This window comes from Dipodomys spectabilis, unplaced genomic scaffold, assembly GCF_019054845.1.
Source record: "Dipodomys spectabilis isolate Male_0828 unplaced genomic scaffold, ASM1905484v1 ptg000024l, whole genome shotgun sequence".
NCBI classification, from domain to species: Eukaryota; Metazoa; Chordata; class Mammalia; order Rodentia; family Heteromyidae; genus Dipodomys; species Dipodomys spectabilis.
In genome coordinates, this window is record NW_024870701.1 from 28,701,733 (window position 1) to 28,725,460 (window position 23,728).

The window sequence follows — 23,728 nt, forward strand, 5'->3', positions numbered from 1 at the left end:
GCACGCCGTGCATGCGTGTGTGTATGTCCGTGTGCTTATAATTGGGCCTTGTACTCTACTGCTTGATCCACACCTTCAGTTCGGTTTTGATTTCTTGCTGGTTAATTGGAGATGAGACTCTTGGACTTGTCTGCCAGGGCTAGCTCTGAGCTGGGATCCTCAGGTTTCAGTCTCCTGAGCGGTTAGGAGTGCAGGTGGGAGTGATCGGCATCAGGCTGAGACAAGTCCATTCATAAAGTAAACTCTGCATCTCTTTTGGGTGGATAAATTTCTTAAAGGATGAAATTTTACATTTTGGTGCTTTCAGATGTATTTCTCCACAAATATAATTGATTTAAGTAATTTTTATAACAGGGAAAAAAGGATCTCTTTTGGATTTTGAGCCCAGAGGACTTGCACACACTCTCATTATCTAAATTATCTACCATAAAGTTTCTCCCCTAGCCCAAGAATTGCATACCTTATGAAACTAGGCTGGGGAATATATTTGAGAGTTCAGGAGAATCCATGACTTAAAATCTTAAAAGTAGAAGTCAAGCCAAATCTTATTCCAATAGGTTTTCTCCTGGATAAAATACCATCATCTGCTTTTCAGATGAGATCCGTTGCAGCCCTGTACAGTAGGCAGTTTAGTGTGTACTCTCAAATGCAGGCTTCTGTTGATTTCTTTTTTTGTTATTGTGAGAATACCGTACAGAGGAGTTCCACTTACATGGGCTTCTGTTGATTTCTGATGACATCTTTTACTCAGATCTCAGGGAGAACCGTATGTTCAGCAGACTCTTAAGAGTCTAAATCCCAGAGCACGGCTTTTTGTGCTTCACACTCCAAAATTCTTTCTAAAACTTTCTCTCTTTTGTATTCTTTCTCTCACTCAATGTAAGTGACTTAAGCTGATTCTCAGATGAGATGATTTTGTAAAATGATTTAATATTAAGTTATGATGTGCTAGTGGGCAAAATATCTCCAAGAGGAACCAATACCCTATATGGTGGTATCCTAAACTAAAGTCAGTGTGATTATTGTGCTACTGGGGCATTTTTTAAGACATGTAAAATGCTTTATGAAAGAGTTAAAGGAGCATTTGCTAAAACTTTAGAAAAGAGACCATTAGAGACATGTTTACTATTTCTCAAAGAACGCCTTTTACTTGGGTTCATTTTCCCCCCAACTACTCACTAAGTAACGCAAGTTATTGAATGCAAAGAGGTTCCTTTATTTCAAGTCATATATTCAAATTTAATTGTTATAAGGAATACTCAAAAAGCTCAAATTGCCAGCAAATTACAAGGGTAATTGTATAACAGAAAGTTAATCTTTATTTAACTTTCCAAAACCATGTTCTCACAGCAGTGAAAACTGTCATAACCTCACTGTTTCAGAGCAAGTGGATTATTTATTTGTGATAATGGGCACATATGCTCATTAGCATGCTGTCATAAACAGCTGTGTTAAATGTATTATATGCTCTGTGATATAAATAAGGTGCTCCACATGAGGTTATGTTTAAAATATAGGCTTGAGGAAGAACAAAAAAGCAATAAATGCTTTTTAATACAGTTGCCTGGTCTTGCACTCTAAATTTATTTCTCCTGTATTAATGCTACTTGTATGGAAATTACAGGAATTACTCTAATGAAATATGTGGACATTCACCTACATTAGAACTTGGTTCTGCTTTCTCATCTTTATTGTGTCTGTAGCCAGGTGTTTTCCGGCTAATGTTTCTTTCTCATAATGGAGAATACTAGAAGAAAGAAAAAGAAAAGAAAAAAAAAAAAAAAAAGGAGGCCAGGCCATTATAACAGAGTCAATCCACAATGTACTAAGCTTAAAGCAAGATTCAACTAATAGGTGTATCAAGTATTTCCAAACTGGATGTTTGAGCTTCAAGATCATTTAGTTCAATGTCCCCATTTTGCAGCTGGGAAAACAGAATTCCGAGGGCTTAACAGACCTTTCTGAGTCACACATACTCAAATAATGAAGCCAGAACCAGGAGCTAGAGAATCAGACTCTCACTTTGATGAACTTTCCACTAGTAGAACAGGTTACTTCACTATAATAAGTATGGCTACACAGAAATAACCTGTGGGAAGAAAGAACTTAATTGACAGAGAAGAGAGCAGGCTGGCAGCATTGGGGATCTTTATCGATATCATTTATCATAGATTTAAATACTCACTGTTATCTTGCTATTTATGTCAATTTGAGCAAAGTTCCTGATGTTTCTCCGGGCAAATGGCCTAGTTGGAGAGAGTGAGCATATGACAGGGAGAGAGGAAATTCTTAGGGATAAAGTAACAGATTTTGAGCAGGAGAATTACAACTGTATCTTCATTGGGAATTTGGATCTTTGAACTCAGAGCCTGGTGCAGTCCATAAGTTTTTGCTCGAGACCTATGCTCTACAATTTGAGTAACAATTCTACTTCCAGATTTTTTGGTGATTAAGTGTCTGAAGGACTTTTCTGCCAGGGCTGGCTTAGAAGTGCAATCCTCAGATCTCAATCTCCTGAGTAGCTAGCATGACAGGTATGAGCCACTGGCAAGGTGGTGCTTGCTTTTTAAATGATAGAAGGCTGTAAAGTTTTTACAAAGTATATCTAGAAGCATTCTTATTACACATAAATTAAGTACGTTAATGAAATTGAAGTTATCATCTGAGCAAAATGAAGACTAAAACACAATCTTGGGGTATTTTAAATGAAATGAAATGATCCTTCTAAAGCATAATCTTCACGAAAAGGAAAATGGCCATTACATCTACACTTTCATGCAAATTGGTTCAAGATAAAATGTGATTCAACAGTGTGAAGAGAATTCAGTTAGACTCTAAGCATTATCCACTATTGAAAACAAGCAACTAAGGGTCAATGTGGAATCTTTACCCATAAAGACTGCTTAACATTAAAAATGCTTGGACATGAATTATTTAGATATACCTTTATCTGAGTAAAATGTCAGCCCTTTGACCTCCTAAGATCTCTTCAAGGTCTTTCATTCGATAAGCAAATCTTCTGACAAATGCCAGTCTCAAAAACACGTATTTTTACTTATACTTGCACCATTCCCACACACGTAACAGGCTCTTAAGTGACTTTCTAGTTCTCCTGTTGTTTCCTTATGTTCATTTTTATTTATGAAAAACAAATCCAATCCAACTTTAATGTTCTTTTTACTATTCAAGCCCATGACAAACATTCAGATTGAAATTAAGACACTTCAGGGATTTTATATAGTAGCTTTATTACTTGTTCCTGCTAGTGAGAGTTACCTATTTTAAAATACACCTGAGCTTTGTTTTAAGAAACTTTGTCAACACTATTGATTTCAATTTTATAAAACAATGCTATGTGTGTAGATATTATCATTAGGATGCAGACATACAAATAGTTTTCTCAGTCTTAACATATTTTTGTGCATTCATAACATCCAGTGCATATCCTATGAAACTAGAAAAATTTAGGGAAAGGTGAGGTTGGGAGGGAGAGGCAACAATAATGAAAGGGGCAAAATCAAGCAAGGTGTGTAATCCTCATAAACTCACATGTTGAATAGCACAACTACTTAAAGACACTTTTCACAACTACTTTACACAACCTTTTTATAACTACCTAACGATAATTTTAAGAAAAGATTTGAAGAGAAAAATAAAGACATAAATAGTACAATTTAATCTGGAAAATACTCATTTTTTAAAAATTAAATGTCAAGTATTGGCTGGTACATCATGATACCTATTATCTGAGACTCATGATTCTTATAGTATTGTTTTGAGGACCTGCTGTTCCATTCATTATAGCCCAAATAGGTACTTATATTGTTTAGCACAGGATCCTTAATCTTATTTCTTCTGGGTCACTTTTCAAAGCCCACAGCTGATTGCAAGAGTTTATAAAGAAAAGGCATGGGATCACAGTCTGCGACTTCTTTGGATGCATGAACATGTTTCCCTGTGCTTTCTGTTCTAGGTTTCCAAATCAAGGCTTTCACATCCCTGCGCTTCCTGTCAGAGCCTTCGGATGCCATCACGATGCGGGGAGGAAATGTCCTCCTGAACTGCTCCGCAGAGTCCGACAGAGGAGTCCCAGTGATCAAGTGGAAGAAAGATGGCATCCACCTGGCCTTAGGGACAGATGAGAGGAAGCAACAACTTCCAAATGGGTCTCTCTTGATACAGAATGTCCTTCATTCCAGACATCATAAGCCAGATGAGGGACTGTACCAATGTGAAGCGTCTTTGGGTGATGCAGGGTCAATTGTTAGTCGGACAGCAAAAGTTGCAGTAGCAGGTATGTGGATCTCTCTTTCTTGGCCTCCTTCCATCATCTTTCTCCTCCAACTCTTTTATTTGAATGTTTTCCTATGGGTTTATAATTTGTCTCTCTGCACCTGGCTTATTTCACTTATAGTTTTCCCAGGCTCAACTCTCTTTATTTATAGGAGGTAAGAGACTATCTTAGTAGAAAAATGCATTTAATTTTTAAAATTTTTAATTGAACCGTAATTGTCTTGCAAATATTATACTTTAATGTTTTGATATATGTATGCATTCTAGAATGACATTATTGAGCTAATTAGCACATATGTCACCTTTCATACTTAACATATTTTATGGCATTTATTACTTTATTCTCTACTTCGTGAATTCAAGTTTTTAGATTCCTCAAGTAAGTAGAATTACACAACATTTGTCTTTCTGTAATGGGCTTCCCTAATTTAGTGTAATACCCTGTAGGTTCACCCATGGTTTCAAAAAAAAATCAAGATTTTCTTGATTTTAAGGCAGAATAATGTCCCATGGTGTATATATGCCATGTATTCTTTATTCATTTGCAAGTTCAGCCTCAACTTGTTTCGATTATTTGACTCTTACAAACAATGCTTCATTGAGTGAAGGAAAGTAGATAATCATTTTTAATGCCATTTCATTCTTTTGGATATATAGATATAGTTATAGTTATAGTTATAGTTATATATGTAGTATATAACTATAACTACATAGCTATATATTAATTGTATATAGCTATATAGTTGCTACAACATATACTATATCAATTTGTAGTTTTCTGAAATATTTCCATACATTTCCCAAGATGGCTAAAATTAGAACTGCCCATCAATGATATACATTTTTACCTGAAATGAATTATGTTAAACTATTCACATCTCACAGTTTTTAATTGACTTTTCTGCTTCAAATAGCTTGGGAAACAGGAGAAAAATAGCATTATGAGTTTAAAAAAACTTTTTAGCAAAAGCAAAGCAAGTTCATGTAGTTTGCTGCTTATGTCTATGTGACATAAGCAGCAAATGAATATTTAGAAAATTATTTTCCAGTTACAAAAGTTCAACTTCTATTTTATAGCTTCACTAATGTTGAACTTTTGTAGAGTTGTGGGATTTCTTTTTTGCCTTCAGAGCAATTAATTTTATTTTAATTAGAATGGCGTAACCTACAACACATAGTTCACTAATGAGAATCAAAAATATTCACGAGTGCTTCCACATATGTTTCTGCTTGGTGACACATCAGCTCAAACACTGACTAATAAGATGAACATATTTTGTTTTTTCTTCCTAATGTACTGAAGTCATGTAGACGTTGATTGAAGAGTGTAAAATGTCCTGGATTCCATAATACTGCTATATCTGACCCACTTTTCTGGTGAGGAAAATTCTTGTATTTCTTCTGGACCCTGTTCTCTGAGACGAGCAAAGAAAGGAATCATCTTTCGTCTGTGTAGTTTCTAAAAGTCAGAGTATGAGATAAAGTTTGGTATAGAATAGTAAATTAGACAAATATATCTAGTCTGGAAAAAAACCCTTAAATTATTAAATGAGTAAACAGATTTAAAAGGCTGTCTCCAAACTTCATCTTTAATTCTCAACTTTAAAAAAATGGAACCAATTAGTTGTTCTTTAGCCATTTGATTCTGCCCCAGGTGTCCCTGTGGAAGGCTGGAGAGGAGGAGTCAATAATGGCAATGGTAGAGTGATCGGCCAGCACCACACAATCCTCCTCACACAATCTTTTTTGTAGTTCAGATAAGTAAAAAATCCTGAAGAAGTGATTTTTGTCAGATAATGTTATATTACCCCATCAGTCCTCAAACCCACTTTTCTGTTATCTTATGGGGGTTTTTGTTATTGTTGTTTTTCTGAATAATGTCTCTAACTGCATGTTTCCTACGTGGAAGTCCTAGGTCCCAAAGTTTTAGTGTTAGATGGTGAGGCCTTCAGATTTAATTAGAGTATGAAAGTGATCAATAATGTCACCAGGAAGAATTCAGGCAACTCTCTTTCTGTCATATTGTAGAACTATAAAAAGTCCATGTTCTGCAGCAGAAGAGGAACCCCACCTGAAATCAGGCATGCCAGTACCTTGCTCTCATATTTCCAAGCCTTAGGACTGAGGAATCAACTCTTAATATTTACTGGCTATCTACTGTATGACACTTTATAACAGCTCAAATTAACTCAGGCAGGCTCTTTCATATTCAGTTAAACAAATGTGACTTCAGCAAAGGAATCTTGCTGGGTAGGGGCTTCAGCTACAGGTAGAATGCTCATTTGTTCTGATTTGCCCTGAATTGATCTGAGCTTAGTATTTGAAAATCCTGTATTTCAAGGAAGCTCCTTAGGTAGGATATTTGGTTCTCCTACCTAGAGGTAATTCTGCCTGCTTGTAGCAAGAGCAATCTTCCAAGATAGGTGAAGAGATATGCTGATAGGGCAAGCAAGGCTTAAGCCACCTGTACCTTTGAGTGATGGATGCCTGAAATTTGATTGATGGGGTATAAAGTGAGGAGAAGATGGAAAAGGAATGATAATGATGATTGATTAAGAGGAATAAGTGAAAAAAATGCTGAAGAGGGAGCAAAAGCTGAAAGTCTAGAATGCTCCATAGGAAATGGGAAGGGTGCAATTACACTTCCTGTCACCAGCGAATTTCTATACTCTCCAATCTCCCCATCCATTGCTTACAGTGCCAAAGCAGCTCTGCTGATCCGAATGAATCAGACTGGTGTTTTGATGCTCTATTACAAAAGGCAGCTGCATCTGCACCGTTAATGAAAATGGCCCGATTTGTTGCTGTTTCTGTTTCCCTGCAATCTAGATTCACTTTTATGTGCTCTCTGTTTCAATGGTAAAATGAAGAATGATTCCTTGCCTGTGAGATATTAAAATAAAGTGGCTTTGACTTTAGTATTCTGTACAAGGATAGGCTCAGGGATTCAGTCATTGAGTTGCAATCTAATATTAGATTGTATCATTTGAAGGTAATAAGGCTGTTCACAGCATTTTAAACACTCACTGTGCTGTTTGGCAACACAGAATATATCAATGTTATGTCTACTGAGGTTAAGACTGCCAAACCACTAGAATTCACAAGGGGCATATATCTTCCTTGTAATAAAGACCATAGACCTGATTTAATCTTATTTTTAAAGCATTAGCCCCCAATAAACCAGTCATGAGTAAAAGGTAGCATCAGCTTTGCTTAGGTAAGAAAAATATACTCGGTTCTATACCCTCAAATGTACTGCCTTTCCCCTAGTTCCATTTCTCAAAGTATCCTTGAGAAAAGAAAACAATGCACTAAATTAAATGTCTTTAATCAGACTGCCTTATGTACCATTTCTTCTATTCTCTAGAAACTTCTTAAGTGCTCTTTAAACTCACTGCGTACACTTGGCTAGAGTGGAGAGAGGAGTAAGACAGATAATTGGAGGGCCATCATGCCACCCCCTACCTTGTTAAAAAGCCAGAATGAAACATGCAAATGACCGCGGATATTTCTGTTCATTTTGGGTTGTTAGTGAAGCATGCCTAGGCTGGCACAGCTCTGTTCAAAAACAATTCCACCAGTCTTAGCTAAAACTAAGAAATTTAGTTTTACACAATTAGTTCTGATCTAAAAAAAAAAAATTGTAGTCTTTCTCTGCCAAATGTATTTCTGTTTAGTCCTAAAATTGAGTTTGAAGATGGAAACAGAACTTCTCCTTTACCTAATACTTCATATACCAAAGAAATTATTAATCATGCTTAGATGTCATTCTGCCACTGATGGCATGGACCTTTACACATGTAAACCTTGGTGCTTGCTAGCCTCTCTTTTCCCTCTTCTCCTCTCTCTCTTTCTACTTTCTTTAATGAGTTTAACCAAATTAAGCTTGCCTTCATCTGTGTGCAGGTATACCTATACTTGATAGACTAAGCTAAAACAATTTTCCATCTATCTTAATACTTTGTGAATTGATCAACTATGAAGGATTTCTGGGATTACAAAAGGAATGTGCTGCTGGGTGCCAGTGGCTCATGCCTGTAATCCTAGCTACTCAGGCTGCTGAGATCTGAGGATCACGGTTCAAAGCCAGCCTGGGAAGGAAAATTCATGATACTCTTATCTCCTATAAACCACCAGAAAAACCAAAAGTGGCACTGTAGCTCAAGTGGTAGAGTGCTAGCCTTGAGCTGAAGAGCTAAAGGACAGTGTTCAGGCCCATGACCAACAATAACAACAACAAAAGGAATATGCTGGAATATTTATATGCTACTTGACAAAAAAAAAAAGATATCTATCAGTTCCACTGCCCCTAGTGTTAATATTTACTTACATCTGGCCAAGTGCCCTAAATCCAGATGTTGACAGAAAACAGAACAGAAGCAGCTTCCTTTGGGCAGAAACTGGAAATCAGAGCTTCTCCCTCTGGATGCCTAGTAGTTCCTTAATTCTTTGCTTCTTAAGGATTTGAGTTGAAGGCACTGAATAATATCCGATTTAGTCGTCAGAAAGTCACTTGGTTTTGTTGGATTAAACTCTCTCGAACATCAACTGTGGGAAACTAATAACAGGAATTGATTTTAGTTACCAATTTAATCCCTTGAAAATACCAATTCTATTGGAAACCTTTGGATGTTTTCTTCTGAAATGAGAACATTTTCCTACCATTGGTATATGTTCAATACTGCTGCATTATAAATCTCCTGAAAAACCAAGAGCATATAATTTTTTTAAAATGAGCTTATAAACAATCTTCTAAGAACACAGTTTGGCTACCTTGGATCTTTGAAAATCATTTTATGATAAAGGCCAGGTGTGCACTTATTTTTCACCTCTCTTCTTGAAAGTCATAAAAATGAAAGACCAAATAAAGTGCACTTACTTGAGTTTTTATTTCATTCATGGACACATTTTTTTCCTTCCCTATGATAATAAATGTTTCAAGATGCAAATTATCCCCCTCTGCTTTTAAATAACGCAGGCATTGTAATTAAAATTCCCCAGTGTTTAAAAAAATAGTTACTTGAGGAGTTTGTTTCAGTGAATTTCCTTCTAGAATGCCTCCCATTTAAATGAGTTATGAAATAATTAGTGGAGGGATATTATGGTGAGAGAAACTAGAAAGAAGCATTTTGTGAAATGATAAGCTGACCTTTACATTCTTGCTCTAAATGAAGCAGGGGGGAAAAAGAGCTTGTCTGAAGGGAAAAAGGAGAATGAACTACATTGCCTTGGGTCACTCAAATGTTATATAAAGGAAACAGTGAGAAAAATGCTCATATTCCTTTTCTCTACAGGAGCAAATATAAGAATCTTACCAGAAGGTCAAGTTCATCCAGTGAGGTAGTTTAGAAAATGTATCCCAGAGCCCTTGAATACTTAGGAAATTCTATTTAAGGAAGCTTCAGTTACAGAGCAAAGCTTTTCAATCCACGCAGAAAAGAATATTGTTTATGTATAAATGATGAACAGGGAAATAAATTGTTCTGACTCTGTCATTCTTAATGATCTTAATTATCTCCACTTAGCTAAATGTTCCTATTGTTTTGGATCGAAACATGAAAAAGGATGAACATGTAAGAAGTGCAGTGTTATAAGTACCTGTTTAATATGTATACTAATAGTATTTTCCTTTAGTTTCACTGTCAAATAAAACTGCAATAATCACCAATATTACCCTAGTGCCTACTCACCCATATATCCACAACTTAAATAATTGCATTTTAAACAGTAGGGTTTTAGTTGTCTCATTCTAAGTCAATTAACTCTCCAATAAAATTAGAGTAGAAATATAGTCCTGAAAATTATGCAAATATGCAGAGTGGAAAGACATCTTCTACATTATAAAAATTTCAATAGAGAAGCTTGACAGGGCTTTTATAGTAGAAACACCAACAAAATAACTTATAAAAATCTTCTGTCCTTTCAATTTCTTTTCTTTGTTATAAACTCTCTCTCTCTTGTGACAATGCAAATAGCTAATTATTCATTCTACATTTATCAGTATCTTAAAGAGCACTGTTCTTTTATGCATCTCTTAAGTCATCCAATGTGTGGTTTGGGCTGGGACTGTATTGAACACAGAGATGTAATTACTCACATATATCATCAGTTGTATCCAGCAAGAGCTTTTCAATTCTGGAAGGCCTTTTCAGGATATAAAAACTTAATTTCCTTATTAAAGGTGAAGGTAACAAAGGTTTAAATCATAGGAGAGAAAGAGTAGTATCTTTCTAATCAAAGACAGGTTGACAAAGAAATGTATGTATAGCTAGTCACGGGTGGCTCACGCCTGTAATCCTAGCTACTCAGGAGGCTGAGATCCAAGGATCGCTGTTCAGAGCCAGACCATGCAGGGAAGTCCATGAGACTCTCACCTCCAACTAACCACCAGAAAATGGGAAGTGGCGCTGTGGCTCAAGTGGTAGAGTGCTCACCTTGAGCTGAAGAGCTGAGGGACAGTGCCCAGGCCCAGAGTTCAAGACCCACAACTAACTAAAAACAAACCACAAAAAGTATGTATATTTAACCATGATGTTAGGATGTTCTGGAACCTTCAGAAAAGAACAACCAAAGCCCTGGATGGTTGAAGGACAGGGCTGGGATTTTATGTTATGTCTGATGAAGGAAATGAAGAGTGTGGACAGACAAGATCTGACAACCTAAGTCATGATATGGTGCTAAGAAACAGGAAGAAACTTGGCAGGCTTGTTTATGCCAGTGCCTCTCTGTTTCTCTCTTATTTTCCCTCTGGGCATGGGGTGTGCCTGCCGTAGATGAGGATTTTATAACATTTTGTTAGGGGTGGTAGATCAGAGAATTCTTTTATGGACAGCTCTCACCTAGAATCAGGAAGGCTTCCCAGATGATATTATGACTGATAATAAATTCCATAAGGCATTTTTACCGTTATGAATTGTATCTAGTATTGATATTTTCCCCTTATTTTAAAGGCCACAGTAAAATTTACAATTGAAATGCAGTGTTACATCAATATTTTTGAGTTACAGTATTTATATTACAAAGTTTTCTATAAAGTAAGGAGACACTCAAGCTTAGAAAATGTTCTAGAAATGAAATAGTAAATTAGTTAGAGGGAAACCTGAAAATTTTCAATGTATATACTAAGTCATCATAATCTCTGTTACAATAAACAACATGTTTATTTGAAAGTGATGAATATAAACAGTAAATGCAATTATTTCCTCCCTCTTAAAATTATTTTAATAGACTAATTTTATATCAAAATCTCTATATAATCTATAAGAAAAAGAATTAATTGATCATTTATCACTTAGATAGAGTTGAGTGATTAATTGAGAAAGAGCAAATGGAATTCCTGAAGCAGTCACATATTCTTAACATAGCAAATAACTTTAGTTTTGGACCTGAAATTATGAATTTAGCATGGAACACTGTCAAAACAATTATAGCAACCTTTTTCTATCTGTACCAGGGTTTGAACACACTAGCTCTGCTGGCTTGGCTGTTTGTCTGCCACTTGAATCATGCTACCAGCTTGGGGTTTTGATGGTTATTTTGGAGATGATGTTTCATGAACTTCCTACATGTCATGGTTTCAAACCATAACTCTCCAGACCTCCAACTGCTTAGTAGCTGGAATTACAGGTAGGAGCCATCAATACCAAACTGACAAATATTTTTAACAACAATGGAATCATTATAGTAGACCTCAACTTTCTCTCCTTATTTTACAATATAGTGAAAATAAATACAATCTCCCTTCCCCCTATACATAGATAGATAGATAGATAGATAGATAGATAGATAGATAGATAGATAGATAGATGGATAGATAGATAGATAGATAGATAGATAGATAGATAGATAGATAGATAGATAGATAGATAGATAGATAGATAGATAGATAGATAGATAGAAGGCTGGGAGTCTTAGTGCTATAGCCAAGAGATGTTTTTTGGAAGATTCCTATTAAAAGACAAAACCAAAGTATCAGAGGTCAGAATGTTTTCCACTGAAAAGCCTGATTTGCAAACTTCCCACAACTCCCAAGGAGCAGCTCTTTTGTACACAGAATTTATCACAGTCCTTTAACTGGAGCTTTTCTCTACGTGGAATTCAGGTATGGAGGCAACTGTGCTAACTGGATCTTTTCTCCCATTTCTCTGGGGAGGGTTAAAAACCAGGATTTTGTTTATCTGAGTAGTAGTAGATTCTTAGAATCTGAGTCTTCAGTAATCCGAGAGATGTGTAATGTGTGTATGTGGCATTTGAGTTATCACTATGTATAGGATGTGTGGTATTGTTTCTATATTTCCTATTATGATCACTAAATGATTGGCATTACACTGTTTATATCCTAATGTAGCTCACTCAAAGATATTTACACAAAAATATAGAATACAAACACATACATGCCCTCACTCACCTTTCCAATTAGATGTCTCTCTGTAAGCCTCTATATCTTGAATCTACTGAATATCACAGTCATAAAATCCATGTACCAATATTGTTCCATTGCAAATATTCCAAAATTTACTTTGTGTACAAGAAAAAAATACGACAAATTTTGTTGTAACCCCGAGGCTTTACCACCCTTAAAGAAAGGCTATTTATCAAGTTCATTAATGAAGTTTGTACCTGCAATGTTTTATCCCCAACGAGAAGCCTACGTGAGGGAGCATATTAAAGATTAATAAACTCTATATAGCTCTCACATTAAATTTCAGTGCTGGTTGATTTTATTGGATTGGATTTTTGTAGCTGCTTTTGCAAGGGAATTCATTTCTAAAAGCTAGAATTTGACATAAAAGTAATCATTATTTCTTTGATCCAGGCACTTGTTCTAGGGGTACCCTTCTGGTCCCACATTGCATGGGACACTTTATAAACTAATTCTGTGGCTATTTCTTCAAGGTTATTTCTGCTGTAATCCTAGCTCAGAGGGTACCTAGGTTTAGCGAATATAATTGGAGACAATATAAACATACACATTGGCAGCTCCCAGGCCTATAGCACACATCTGAGATGTGTTTAGGTGTTTTTTGTTAAGGAATCACTTCTTTACCATAAAGTTTATCCTTTGATAACATAGAATCCCATCATTATTAGCGTAGCCATTGTGTTGTAAGAGAATCACCACTAATCTCTACACATCACTTCTGTTCTTTCCTTTTTCTCACGCTCTGGAAAGCAATAATTAATATTTGGTCTTTATTGTTTGTTAAAACATAAATGGAAGTGTCTCCTTACCCCATGAATATTATCTGTGAACTATACTTTCACTTAAGGATACACCTTAGAGATCTTTTGATGTTCTTCTAGGTGTGTCTCATACTTCGCCTATAAGCATTCATGTTATAACAGGTTTTATACTTGTTGCTAATTGTCCAGTTTTGGTAACATTAGTATCAACATATGTTCTATTTAATATGCATCTTTAAGACATATTCTTTAAAGAAACTAGCAGTATATCTATTGAATCAGGGTCTGATCATTGTAGTAGGTAGTAAGTGAGTCAGGAATATCCTGTTAACTCGGACTACAATCTCAGAAGCCACAATTTCTCTTATTTCCATGAAATAGGCTAATAGATCCAGTGTCTCCTTAACTTATGAATACCATTGCAACCTGTTGTCTGTTTAATAGGAGAAATGATGAAGTGTCAGTCACAGGGTTTGAGAGGGACAATCTTACAGAGTCTGTGCTAGAGGATTACATATTGTCCCATCATTCTGCGGTCCATGCTGAAATGTCCTAAACACTGTTTTCTCTCTCTGTGGCATTGATTCCTATTAGCATGGCGTGAGAATTTGTTCTGGTGTCTGACAGGCCCTCCTCTATCAGGCCTACGCCTCTGCATCTCTGGCCAAATGCACATGTCCCTGTAGTCTTGACAGCACTTAGCTAAGCCATATACTGTGGTGTGTACAGCTTTGCACACTTCATTCCATGTGTCTTTCTTATCCATCATTCTAACTCACATTTTGTCCATGATTCAGTCATCCTGCACTGCTCTGGAGATGAGGAGAGGTTACCTCCATCCCCACGTGCTGGAGCATGGAACTTACTTACACTGTATCCGTACAATGCTTTTGCACACCTGTACCACTGTTCATCTGCTCAATAGCTTTATGATGATATAGATCATGTGACCTACATCATAGCTCCCCAAAGTTGGAGATTTCTGGAAAGGGTGGTTTGTACTGTGGTGTAACAGTGGTTAGATACTGGCTATCAGACAGGACTTTGGAATCTCGCTCTAGCCATTCACTGGTTCTATAAATTTGAGCCACATATGCCAATTTCTCATTGATAAAATAGGTCTACGGGACTGTATTTTCTTTATAAGGTCATTAGGACAATATAAGGCTTATCAAAGTACCCGGAAAGTAGTATGAACCTAGTAAATGCACCTTAATGATAAAAATAATTGAGAATAATTAGCATGTATTGATGCTCTAGACAGAAAATTTTATAAGAGAAGCTGATGAAGAAGCCCGTTTGTCCAATATGGAGACCCAGTCCCTGTTTTCTGCTCCTTTGTGGGAGTCTTCTGTTCCTGTGCAGAAACTGTTCCTCCCCAGTCCAGGGGAGCTGTGAGCAGGCATGAGATGTCCTGTGTGCCAAGCTCTTAGTGCCAGAACTGTAGGATCAACATCAGAATGAATAAATCATGAAGACTGCACTAGAAAATACTTGTGCATTCAGGGCATGAATTTGCTTTTAGATGATATGGAACCTATCACTTCATTCCCGGTTCGTTAAAAGTCAGATGTATAATTGTCATTTGAAGAGATTTAGCAAAGTCTGGGACTCTCTTCTCAAGAAAGATATATGAATTGTAAGTTGGCCGGTGACTCCAGCTAATCTTCAACATATTATGAAAATAAATGAACACTAAAGATATAAACATGATGCTTGGTTTAAGAGATTCGGGCTAATGATAATTTGGATTAATTTAGCTATGTTTTCAAAAAAACTCTTGATTACTTCGAACTGATATAGAAAAAGTATCCCATTTTATGCTTGTTAAAACTTGTCTTAAAAATACAAATAGTCATCCTGATTTGCCAAAGGACCTAAATTTGGTCTTCCAACAAAGCTGGAAGACCATTTTTGTATCCTATCTTCCCCCTGAATTTGGGTAAAAATCTATAACACAAATGTCTCTCATTTTAAAAGGCTCTTTGGAAGTCTTAGAAAATATTTTTAATGATCAGTATTTATGTTGTTCATGTAGTGGTGTAAGTAATTCTTTATTTTACCAGCATGCTTACATTACCAGAATGCTTATAACTTAACATGCCTTCAGAAAAATGTGAATAAGACTGCAGGATAATGCTGCGCCAGTAAGCATTTTAGTGCTTTTCAAGGAAAATGTGAGTGGGTAGAGAATGTGTGCTAGACTCAGGGACCATAACAAGGATATATATAAATGAAGTAACACTACAAATGGCACTAGAGTTCAGAGGAGGGAAGCAATTTGGTGAAATGCGAGATGCTAAATGTTTTAATTTTCTTCTGTGCCAGGAAAATCTTGTAAAACAAGGTGACATATTAAATCTCTTATACTACAGTGGCTCCAAGAGCCTGTCAACATTTTCATTATAAACTCTATTTTCAGAGCTTTAGAAAGCAGCTTTAAGAATTCACTCTGGCCTGACATTTGGAGTGCAAGATCTTACCTGGAGAACATGTGTTTCTCATACTTTAAAAATTATGAGTTTATCCTTTTCTCAGTTTATAACAAGTAACCTTTTCATACGTTGGTGCTTGGCTGCTGAGCCTCCGAAATTGGAGGCACAGGGTTTTCATGGGGGAAGGTCACCAAAGGAGGAAAATCTACAGATGTGATCAACACAGGTCAGGGTTACCAATTTTTATTACTAACTCTTATGGTCGTTCAATCACTAAACCAGAAATAGGAGAATCAGGAGTCTTACTACACTGCCTTCAACATTTCAGACTAGGTTTCAAGCTAACCAATGTGTGTAGATTGCTAAAGCTCTACAGACAAGAGTTTGATTGAAGGGAAAATTATTACCATAAAACCTGTTCCTAAAATGTTGCTGCATTACCTCCAGTCTTCTTGTTGCTTGTTTGTTGTTGTTGTTGGTGGTGGTGGTGGTAGTGGTGGTGGTGGTGGTGGTGGTAGTGTGTGTGTGTATGGTTATTCTCTTCTTTTGCTTCTTTTGGATGTTCCCTTTACTTTTAACTTAGGATCTTTCTATGCAAAGAAAAATACTAGTTAACTTGCAGACCCAATCCTTGATATATCTTGAAGATCAGTTATCTAAAATAGCTTCTCAAAGGATGGAATGTGGGCTATGGAAAAGACATGTAGCGTTGTCATGCTGGAAATGTGCCAGAAGTCTTCAGTTCCAGGTTATTTCAGGACACTGCTGAGAAATTGGCATTGCCTAGTATGTTTTCAACATCACACTCTGCAAAATTGCTTTATATTTTTATATAGCTGTCAAATTAATGTTAGAATATGAGAAACTATATATATATATAATATATTATACCAATATATGATCTAATATATTTTCTAATATAATGTATAATATATGTTGGAATATATATATGAAATCTTTTTTTGTTGTTGTTGTTGTTGGTCATGGGGCTTGAATCAGGGTTTTACCACTGTCCCTGGGCTCTTTAGCTCAAGGTTAGTACTCTACCACTCTTTGGTTGTTGTTGATGTTGTTGGTCATGATTCTTGAACTCGGGGCATGGGTGCTGTCCCTGAGATCTATCACTCAAGGCTAGCACTCTACCACTTTGAGCCCTGACTCCACTTCAGGTTTTTGAGTGGCTAATTGGAGATAAGAGTCTCACTACAGACTTTTCTGCCTGGACTGGCCTTGAACCTCAGATCTCAGCCTACTGAACAGCTAGGATTATTACAGGCATGAGCCACCTGTTCCAGATTTCTTTTGTATGAAACCAACACTGCATCATTTACTTAAAGCTGTGATTTATATTCCCCACAACCAGTCTGTACACAAGGTCCCTAAAAAGAGACTGAGGCTTAAATGATCTGTTATTGAATAACCATGTCAGGTTCAGAGGTTAGGTCTTTTGGGATCCTTATTGTTTTCTCTAGTCTATCTAGTCTATCTGTTTCTTTCTGCAAACACATCTCTTTCTCTTTGCAAAATTTCTTTTTGCTGTACTGTGGTTTGTACTCAATGCCTTGCATTTGCTTAACAGGTGCTCTACCACTCAATCCAGTCTTATCGTCCTCTCTTTCATGGTTTAAAATTTGTTTCCACCTTTGTCATGGCATGCAGTTGCAAGCAGCTACATGGGAAGGTGAAGCAGGAGGAACACGTAAGCCCAGGAAACTGAGAACAGCCTGGGTGGAACAGTGAGACTTAATTTGTAAAAATTAGCATTAAATGGCATTCCTGTTGCTGGGTATACTACCTTTTCTCTTCACCTACTGAAAACATCTTAGTTGCGTTCATGCTTTGGCAATTTTAAAATAAATCTACAGTAAAGATCACAGGTAAGTTTTTGTGCAGGTCTATTTTCTAATTCATCTGAATAAATACCAGAGAGAATGATTTGCTCAATAGAGAGGTGTGTTTAGTTTTGTAAGAAACTTCAAAACTATCTTCTAAGGTAACTTAACATTTTGCATTGCCCTGGCAATTATGGAGAGTTCCTGCTGCTCCACATTCTTGTCAGCATTTGATGCTGTCAGTGTTCTGCACCGTGGCCATTCTAATAGGTATAGAATGACATTTATTTGTTAATTTAACTTTCAATACTATAATGACATCTACAGAATGTATCTTCTTTGGTCAGGTTCCTACTCATGCCTTTTGCTCACTTTTTAAGTTGTATTGTTTATCTGCTCACGTGTGACTATTAAGTTTTTATTTTGTCTGTTCTGCATGGCATTACTTTTTCAACTATTATTCAAATGTCATCTCCCAGTGTGTAGCTTTGTTCTCATTCTTCTGTCTGTGTCTTTTCCAGATAGATATTTTTTCATTTTAATGTAGTTCAGCCTATCAATTATTGTTTAATGGGTTATATCTTTAATGCTACCTAAAAACTCTTAGACCTTAATTGTTTAGATTTCCCCCTGTTCTGTCTTCCAGGAGTTTTACAATTTCACATTTTACCTTTAGTTCTGTGATCTGTTTTTGTTTAAATTTTGCAAAAATGTATAAGCTCTAAACATAGATTCTTATTATTTTTATACATGGATAGCCATTAGTTTTAGTGACAAGTTTTTGGAAAGACTCTCTTTACAATATTTCTCTTATTTCTTGTTCTATAATACTCTTGGCCTCTTTATTTTCTTGATTATTGTTACCATCAAAACAGAAGCTGAGAAAAAAATCTCTAATCTGCTTTGCCTATAATGGCATATTAATTAACTTGCTGTCTATTTCATACATATCGGCTAGAGTTGTCCTTTTAAAACATTTGAAGTTGTTGAAAGATTAACTTATCCTTTTCTGGAACAAACGTGAGCCTTCAATTTAATCTGAGAATTCTGTATAGTCTGGCTTTCTTCTCATTTCCTTGTTTCCTTTTCCTTCTCCTTCCAATGTGACTTTCTTCCTGACAATTCCATCACATATACCACCTATAATGGCTTTGATGTTCCCTTCTATTTAATGTGTCTCAACTCCTTCTATACAGGTGATATCCTGGAGATTCTTAACTCAGTGGCTTTGATTTAGTTTCTTAGTGTGTTCATTTTTCACGTCCTCTGGCATTTGTTGGAATTTTGGCTCTAATCAGTAATCAGTCTCAGACACCTTATCTCCAATGGGCTTCACAGAATTGACCCATTACAGTATTATCAATGCCTCCCATCTACATCCTCATTAGATGGTGTGCTTCTGATCATAGAAGAAGTCACGTCTCTCATTGTCACTGCTGTGTTCACAGCGAGCACACTGTCAGTGCATTTGAGAGTTTCACAGGATGTGGACCGTGGCTAGACTCGAAGCATCAGTTAAGCGCTAAGAATGAAACTGCAGAGGAAAAGAGTTGAGGGTTAAGTTTATGATTACAAGAGTTCAGTACTTCTCTCTACTGAGATTCTAATAATCAAATCACCAAGCAAAAGACTTAAAGTGCCAGTTTAGTGCATACCTAGAGAGCAGGGATTTGGAAAGTCATAGAATTTGGATTTGGAGCTGATAAATGTCCAGATTTTATATATAATGATCTTAAACCTAGAGCATTAAAGGATTCAAGGTTCATCTTCCTTGTAGATCCTTAGGCTCATCTTCCTTGTGCATCTTACAGTCTAGAGATAATTCTGTTTCTTGTGGATGATGTCTGAGATGCCCAGGAAGATAAGACAGTCAATATTCTTGGCCTCTCTGCCCCAACAGGACTTCACACAGAAAGAATGATAGCTTTAATCTTTTCTCTTTTTAAGGAGGAAACTATTTTATTTTTCTGAAAGCAGTGTTCAAATAGTCTGAAGTTTCTTTTCAACCATCAACAAGCCAGATTTACTCAGAGTACTCTGGGAAGAAATGAGTCTTGGGGTAACCTGGTGTTAGTTGGTGTCTAAGCACAAAGATGGGCATAAAATGTGGCGTGAGGTAGATAGAAAGGGAGACCACACACACACACACACACACACACACACACACACACACACACGATATATTATATAATACAAAATATATTGTATATAGTTAAATTCAGTAAAGGAGAGTACTTATTCACAAAAATGTCTTTCAAATACATACACAAATATATAATATAATTACCTTTCAATTCAATTTAAAAATTCACATTTAATTTAGAATGAAATATGTCTGAGTGTGTTCCTTGTTAGCTGACATTGGTGATTTCTCCTTTAGATGGTCATTAGTGTCCCTCTAAAGAGGAAGAGTAGTCTTAATTTTCTCTGCTATGGTCCAAGGGTAGGCAGATTATCTGAAAGCAATTTAGAGGAACACTAGTTAGTCATTGTTCAGAATCTCAAAACATGTTTAGATCATTAACAATCTTTTCATAGGAGATAGAGACACTGTATAGAGATTCCAAAGTTTCCTTCTCTATTTGTCTATTTGTGGGAGATGGGAAAATTTCCCCCTTTCTTCATCTCTCACGCGCTTTCTCTCTCTCTCTCTCTCGTTCTCTCTCTTTCTCTGTGTCTCTTTCCTTGACCGATTCCTCTCTGTCTCTCTCCCCTCTTCTCTCTTTTCTTTCTCCAGTCACCTTTTGCATATTGTGATCATATTTAATATCTATGAAAATTACCTATGAGATTTGTTAAAAATCACAAGACCAAGGCCAAGTACTTCAGTAAGGTAGTTGTCTTTTTTAGCTCTCAGTGATTCAGATATTTATCAAAGATAATATTTTTATAATTTCAAGTTTCCAGAATGTAACACCAAGTTTTATTGCTATATGATTTATGTTAATTTCTGTAATACACTTATGAACTATATGATGCCTTCTTCTATATGGAATTATTTTAATACTAATCAGAAGATCCTATTTATTATGAAATTTTGAAATGATGAACACTTGAGTAAATGGTTATTTTGTCAACTCATGCTGAACATTCTTTGGTTTAGGACTTTTGTGTCAACTGTCATTCTTTCAAGAACATTCCAGACACCATGATTAAAAATACTCAGTAAACCATGAATATCAAGGGAATAATAAGTATGCATTCTGTGACACCCGCAATTTATTTTTGAGAGAGCCTGATTAAATGCGTATCTGTGGGCCACCATGGTTTATGGAGGAAGTGATATGGTGATTTGTGTTAGAGTTTTAATAAGTTTAGAGTTGATAATTTATGTTGCCTTCAATTTGTTCTCTTTGGCTGATAGTTAAAGTCCCAAGTACTTAGAGAAACCACCCTGGAGGTTGTAATAAGAATAATAAGAAGGCAAAGGGTGAAAGCACTCTTGGATCAATGTCAGAGCTCACTATACTTTTTCCTCAAAAAGGTAACAGCTTAGAGGACATAAAACTGCCTCCAAAAGGTTCCAGTCCAAAAGAGCACACTATCCATCACAGAACATTTTATTATTGTTGTTGTTGTTATTACTATTATTATTTTATTATTGGTTGCTATCATTGCTTATTACTTCATGGTAAAGATTCAGTGAGAGCTGAAATTATGGGATCTTTCGTATCTTCTGTGTATTTGGAATTTAAGTCATCATAGCACAGTATGCATCTTCCTTCCTGGTTTTCATGTAGATTTCCTGCTTAAAGATATATCCACATTGGGAGTAGATATATGGCTCAGAGTACAGCATTTATCTAACATGTAGGAGGCCCTTGGGTCTTAGTTGGTTAGGAAGAATGTCAGTATTAAATTCCACTTTACTGAAAATGGATGAGGAGCTCAAAAACTCTTGGTGTCAGGATGTAGGTTTTTGCTGGTTAGGCTTTCCCGTTTCTACTAGAGTTCTTTGAGAAAATCCTCCTTCTTTGATTTTGGGGATGAAACAATGCTTTTTCTAAGTATGCTCTGCAGAATAAGTAGAAAGCAAACCTGCTGTAGAGGCAGCCAAGTGGATACATCAGTAATATTCTCTCCTCTTCACTCCTCCCTGACACCATGAAATCTTTTGGTGGGATGCAAGGTTCTTTGGAATTCCACCAAGCACATGAAGATTATCTTTCCCAGCAATCCATGTGAGCATTCTCTGAACCAGTGATTGAAACACTGCCGTGCGCCTTAGAAACACTTGTAGGGTTTTTGAAACAGACTGTAACCCAAGAGTCTCAGCTTCAGTATGTCTGGTTGGGGCCCAGGAGTCGCCAGCTCCAACAAATTCCACGGTGACATTCATATAGCTGATGAGGGACCACACTCAGAGAACTATTGTTACAAGCTACAGTTTACCTAACTAGCCTGAATATCACAAACATCTGGGGCTCTTATTCCAGAAGTATTTCCCAAGCCCCACAGTAATTTGGTGATTACTAATTGGTACATTTAACAAGTATCTCTGGGATTGTCATCCAGGAAAATTATTTGACTACAACTTTATCAGCTTTCATTCATCTGCTTTCCCTGGCAACTGACAACTGTTTTTGTTTTGTTTTTAATTCATTGTTACAAGCATTTGTCTTTGCCCGTGCACCTGCTATTTGTCTCTATGGTAGAAATGCTTTCCTTTTCTGGGTGTCCTATTTTTGTATCCTTCTCTCAGAGTCTCTTATAAGGAAAATTGCCATTAGATAAAGGGTTTATATGCATGTCTCCAAATGATCTTAATTCAAGATCCATAGTTCAATTATATCTGTAATCACATCTATGAAGCTCTGTTTTGTTTGTTTGTTTTGCTTTTTTTCAGTCGTGGGACTTAAACTCTGAGCCTGAGCACTGTCCCTCAGCTCTTCATCTTCAGCTCAAGGCTAGCACTCTACCAATTGAGCCACAGCATCACTTACGGCTTTTTCTGGTTATGTGGTGCTGAGGAATCAAACCCAGGGCCTCATGCATGCAAGGCAAGCACTCTACCACTGAGCCACCTTCCCAGTTCCTGTTGTTGTCTTTTTAATATTGTTATATGCCTAAGATCTGGAGACTAGGATTTGGGCCTATTGTTTTTCCCCTCAGAGAGACAAATGGTACATGCAAAGTTAGAAAATCAGAGATAATTATAAAGGAGGCATTCCAGAAAGGCACTTGTGCAGATGATCTGAAGATAAACTATGACAAGCCAGAGCCAAAGCAAATCTATGAGTCAAAACTCCAGCAAAAAGCAATTTGGTAAATTTGCTTGGAAGTTTGTGAGAGTGAATAAGAGTATACATGACCTATAAACAAAGAAAAGAAAGGAAGAAAACATATATCTGCCTAGATAAATTCAAAGCTGGTGCAAAATATCAAAATATTTTTCTTGCTACTTGATAATGAAACAAGTGATATTTATACAACTCTAAAAATGTCAACAACATTTATTAATTCTGACCTTTGTGCATCAAGCTATAGACCAAAAACAAGCTATTGTTAAGTCTTCATTGAAATGATGCCAGTATCTGTGGTTGAAGGTAGATGGCAAAATGAAAGAGATTAAGTCAATGAATATGAACAGTTAGTACTGTTAGTGCTTCTTCTCACTAAGTACTCTAGAAGTCAAAAGTATTATCTATCATTGACAGAAGAAGAAATAAACAGCTATAAGTATGCTTATTAAAAGTTTAAATTCAGCCAGACACCTAAACTCCTGGCAAATCAAAAAGCTGAGGCCTGGAGGAACACAATTTAAAGCCAACCAAGCCAGAAAAGTCTTGGGGACTCCATCTTTAACTAACCAGTAAACTAATGGACTGGGAACATGAGTCAAGAGGTAGAGTCCAAACCAGAAACAAGAATACCACATACAAAATACCACAAACTCCCAGTACTGGTACATACATACAAAAGTTCTAGTGGTAACCAATATAGATATACTAGGCAAAGGAAGACAGTCCATAAAGTGAGTTAAAT

At 36.4% G+C, this 23,728-nt stretch overlaps 1 protein-coding gene across 1 annotated transcript in view; it reads left to right on the plus strand.

Annotated features, from left to right (window-relative positions):
- The window catches only part of Dcc (DCC netrin 1 receptor), a 992,977-nt gene that overhangs the window by 366,910 nt on the left and 602,339 nt on the right, over positions 1 to 23,728 (plus strand). Inside the window, exon 2 of the mRNA XM_042675181.1 lies at positions 3,974 to 4,294. Within this exon, the coding sequence (XP_042531115.1) occupies positions 3,974 to 4,294 (321 nt within the window). The remainder of the gene's footprint in view (positions 1 to 3,973; positions 4,295 to 23,728) is intronic.